Source organism: Primulina tabacum, chromosome 8 (genome assembly GCF_025594145.1).
Source record: "Primulina tabacum isolate GXHZ01 chromosome 8, ASM2559414v2, whole genome shotgun sequence".
Taxonomy (NCBI): domain Eukaryota; kingdom Viridiplantae; phylum Streptophyta; class Magnoliopsida; order Lamiales; family Gesneriaceae; genus Primulina; species Primulina tabacum.
The window spans coordinates 40,782,059-40,786,825 of NC_134557.1; the positions used below are offsets into that span (position 1 = coordinate 40,782,059).

The following is a 4,767-nucleotide window of genomic DNA, read 5'->3' on the forward strand; positions in this document are numbered from 1 at the left end:
TGTGGCGGTGGTATATCATTCGGGATTCGGGCTCGATCTTTGCTTGGTTAGAAGCATCTCTATTTGCCATTCGGACTCAGGGCTCGATCTTTGCTTTATTTGAAGTGGCTCGATTTGCAAAAAACTATTAACGTGTAAAACTCTTGAAATCACGATTGGTTCAAATAAATTGATGATATGTGAGTTCCCTTGGAGCCAACTATCAAAGCAAACCTGGTCGATCTTCTTCCGGTGTTACTTAAGGTCTCCCCACCACACAAACTAGCCACTAATCTCGCGTGTGATTTTAGACGGATGTTCAAGTTTCAACCACTAAGAGAATTGGTAGTTCATATATTGTGTATCCCCCTGTTTTATTGGCCATGTACACAGTCAAAAAGCCAATTCTAGACTTCCAGCGTTGAAACAAATTATCATCAGAGCTGAAGATGTAACTATCGAAACGAAAGCAGCACTGTGTGTCGACAGTAAAGCCTTGAGGAAAGTGTTTATAATAACACAAGGATCTGCAAAATTCGAATTGAACTGATACATATTTAAGAGGATCACTGGATTTGAATTATGCTGATTTAGCACAATTGTTTAACTAATTTATGAATGAGAACACAGCAACACATATGTACATATATAAGAACACATAACACTGTTGTGCATACTTGGTTTATCGAAATCCCTCTTCAACAACGCAGCCATCAATAGAAGAAAACGAAGCACCCGTTAAAACTAAAGGCAAAACAGAAACCTTAACAAAGTTTTTATACAAAACACACAACAATCACAGATCTTTATTGTTAAGAACATAGATCTTTGCTGTAACAACTGCGTGTCATCTATTATCCAAAGTAGAATGTTGTGTTCCTGTGGCTGGAATTCTTCTTTCTAAGCATAAGCTTTCTAAGAAAACTAAGTCGCCCTCCCTTCCTTCTGCTCGGAAAAATCACCAATGCCCCTTCATTTGAACTTCTAGTTTTGTGCTTAGACCCCGTATGTGCTTTATCTGGAGGGACAGATTGGACGCCTGATTTAGTCATGCTTATGACTTCTTTGGTCTTAGGGGACTCTAAGGGCTGCAATTTGGCACGATCTTCGAGTAACATCTGATCGCGTAGAGATGGACGTAGCTTAAACTTGTTAATGCTCTTGTCTGTGATGGATAGAACCTTGTCTACTACTGCCATTTCTTTGGCTGAACCTAGTGCTTTAAGATGCTTTCCCAGCTTGAGTATGGTTTCTTCACATTCTGCCAACTTTTCTGATGCTCTTGTTATCTCCATTCCCTGCCAGTTTCAACAATCATTTTGTTAGTAATGTAAGGATGCCCATATGATACACGAGAAGATAGGAAATCGAGCTGGGGCAAAAAGAGAACGATTTAATGTATTTGGGGGACGAATTTTGAATTTTTAGAGAAATCGTGCATAAAAGTTTCGTATTTTTTCACTATATCGGGTGAGACGTACCTCGTAAGCTATTTATGTCCCAATTGTAATATATTGTATATCATGTATATTTATACTGAGATGATGGTAATCAGCCGCCGTCTAGTTCAGTCATTATAACATAGAATCATGTATACAGCAAGTGTGTGCAGTTTCAATAAAAGAACACCACCACAAAACTTCATTTTACCCCTGAATGGTCAAATGAAAAACACGATCACTCAAGTTACACGTGTATAAATAATGAAAGCTTACTGTTTGGAGAAGCTCTTCTGGATTCTCTTTGTCCACTGAATGCTGGTAGGTGGTATTGCTATTCATCAAATGTTGGGGGAGTCAATTTTTTGAACTGATTCTTCAAAATGTTGAAATAAAGAAAAACTAAAGGTACCTCTTAAGTTGTAGTTGTAGCTGAAGTTCAAGGCACATTCCTTCCAGTTCTTCACAACATTGGGTTTTATTATCCAACACTACTTCAGCAGTAGATAGCTTCTGCACAATTTCATTGAGCTTAGCTTTGGTAACAGAAAGTCGGGTTTCAAGAACCTGGACTTGATCATCCAAGAGTTTCTTCGATTCTTTCAAGAGTTCCATCTCATCTTGCAGATTTGTAACTCTTTGCTGTGATTGCTGAAGTTTATGCAGCAATGCCTCATTCTTCTGTTTGGTTGCCTCGAAATCTTTCTCTGAAGATTTTATGGAGTTTAACTCATTCTTCAGTCCTGTAATTTGTGTTTGAAAACTTGAATGAATCTTCTCCATTTCAAGCATGAGATTCTGCACAGATTCAAGATTAAATGCAGTTCCAGGCCCATCCCCACCTAAGTGCTTCTTGAATTCATCCCTAACTGTTGATTTTTTCATTTCAGATCCATAAATTTCATTGCTCGATTCTTCAAGAGACGTGCCAGGGGAAGTTGATGTTGAAGATTTCCATGTAAGGTAACCACTGATGGGACGTATCTGAGACATCTCAGGATGCATCGCACTGTTCAAAACAAGCCTGATGTCTTCAAGAAGTTCGCCGATGCTTCTTTTTGAAAACTCACTTTCCTTCAAAACCACATCAGTCACATCTTGAAGCCAATCCCTTGGTTTTCTTGAAGACCTATCTTCTGGAAACTTGGGTTGTTCCATTGGAACAAGTTCCATGTTCGTGGAAATCAGACGATTCCCATCTCTCTCCTTCGAGGAATCTGATAACGAGTGGCTCTTTTCAGAAGCAGAATACGATCTGGTATATGGGGTGTCAACGGAAACTATTGCTAGTTTCTCCATCTCGACAAAATCGTCCATTAATCTCATATCAGAAGAAGCTCCAATCATTCTGCATTCAAGTGCAGAAGAGTCCCAAGCACTAGCCTCACTTGAATTCTTCAATTTCAGCAGATATATGATTTCCTCATCTTTCTTAGCCACACACTCTTTAAGAATCTTGTTTTCTTTCTCCAAATCTTTCACTTGATCAAGTAAAAAGAAGACCTTTTTACTTGCGTCTTCAGGGACTAAACCACAAGTGGTTGTACCTTTCTTCCTCCTAACATCAATCTGATTTCTTCCCACTATTTCAACATTACTCTTTACATTCACCAAGAAATCTGGACTCGGGAGACTTTTACGTGTCAAAGCACGTAACCTCTGGCATTCGGTTTCCAACTTCTTCATTTTCTTCACGTTATCCAAGTTTTGCTTCTGTGAAGCCTCAACAGAAAGTCGGCCGTATTCCAAATCTTCATTTCGAATTTCGAGTTCCTTCTCAAGAACCCGAAACTCGTATCTCAGAAACACATTTTCTTTCTCAACAGAGTCCAATCTTGCCAACAAAGCTTTTAACTCTGCTTCTGTTTGACACTTGTAATTGTTCAGATCTTCAATCAGTTTCTCTTTTACTGATAAGGCCTTGCTAAGATAAGAACTCTCGACCGCCGAATCTGCAAGCCTTTTTCTCGTTTCCACCAACTTCTCCTCGAGCTTTTTTTGTGAGTTCTTGAATTCAAGGGTCGTTTTCATGACAGCATCCCGGGTGCTTTTATCGTGATGTTCTTGAATTCGGCTCAGTTGATCCATACTAACTTTCAACGCAGAGTTTGATTGGGATAATCTTTCATCTGCAAGCACTTTTTCTTGCTTAGTTTCATCTAGTTCTTGTCTTAGACGCATCAATTCTTCCTCTGCTTTCAGCTTGTCTGAATTTGATCCAAACAAAAACTAGATGAGCCTCGAACATACAACAAACAAACAAGCCAAATCTGATTATTTCATTTGAAAACTATTCAAATATCATATGATATTTCAACCAATACATTTTGTTCATTAAATTTCCAAGTCATCATTCACATGTTGCTAAAACATTTTACCTCGAACTAGTAATTGTGACGCACACTTTTTGTGGGCATTAAATATCATCTTTTTCGTATTTTTTTCATACATGTCCTGGGAAGATCTATCTAAACTAGATAAATTACCCAATCAGATGAGATTTACTCACCATGCCATTAGGTCAGGATCCTTCACTTTAGTAAAATCTTAGAATGCTTTAAATAGAATAAAAAATCATATTTTCGTCAGTAGTTTGATTTTGCATGAATTTTAAATTTATAAATAATTAAAGAAGTTTGAAAATAAGAAAATGCTATATGTTAAAATAATTGTGTATTTTATGAGCGCATGTGACCTTGCACAGCATCTCCTGCAATTTTTCTCTGCTCCTGCACAATATCATCTTTAGCAGAAGATTCTTCAAGCACAAAAGCCAATCTTTCAATCAAAGATTTCTCAACATCACTTGGATATGATTGCACCTATAAATTCCATTATATACAAAAATATCACATTGATCTTGTCATTTTAATTTGTAAGCTTATAAATTTCCAAAAATAAATTTAGAACATATAATAATTATATTACCTCCTCCCCATTTGCAAGTATTGTCTTCTCTGAAGATCTTTTCCTCCATAACCAAGTTTTCTGGTCCATTATACCTTCTTGATTTCCAGTAATGAGAATGGCAGAAATTATTTTTTTAATCTGTTTACAGAAACAACAAACAACCTGGCTGTATACTTCAATTCTTGAATATATTTGGTAGCTTAAAGTTTGTAATTGGAGTTTATATTCATTTGTAATGAGGGAAGAAGTACAGCTTTTATTTCAAGTTCCACCGACAAGAATTGCAGTGGGTGAATTTTGGGGTTAACTCAACAGTGAAAATGTGAATCATTTACATGGCAGAGTTAAAAAAAATATATGTTTGTAATTTAAGAAGGGAAATTTACCATTTTATTTAATTTTTACGAGAAATTCGTTTGCTTTTGCTTTGTTAACAGTT

General features: G+C 36.9%; 1 protein-coding gene across 1 annotated transcript; it reads right to left on the minus strand.

The window, feature by feature from the left end:
• Positions 1–623: 623 nt before the first annotated feature.
• On the minus strand, positions 624–4,563 carry LOC142554189 (filament-like plant protein 7). Its single transcript, XM_075664865.1, has 5 exons — positions 4,347–4,563; positions 4,114–4,240; positions 1,831–3,625; positions 1,695–1,752; positions 624–1,277 (listed from the first exon to the last, which is right to left on the minus strand). The coding sequence occupies exons 1-5, from the start codon at positions 4,413–4,415 to the stop codon at positions 834–836; spliced, it is 2,493 nt and encodes an 830-aa protein (XP_075520980.1). The 5' UTR covers positions 4,416–4,563; the 3' UTR covers positions 624–833.
• Between the last annotated feature and the right edge of the window lie 204 nt (positions 4,564–4,767).

Coding starts and splice junctions, on each gene's coding strand:
- LOC142554189 (XM_075664865.1), bottom strand. CDS start 4,415: ATGGACCAGAAAACTTGGTTATGGAGGAAAAGATCTTCAGAGAAGACA. Junction 3,626..4,113: donor TGCAGGAGATGCTGTGCAAG/GTCACATGCGCT, acceptor GATCAAATTCAG/ACAAGCTGAAAGCAGAGGAA. Junction 1,753..1,830: donor CTACAACTACAACTTAAGAG/GTACCTTTAGTT, acceptor TTTGATGAATAG/CAATACCACCTACCAGCATT.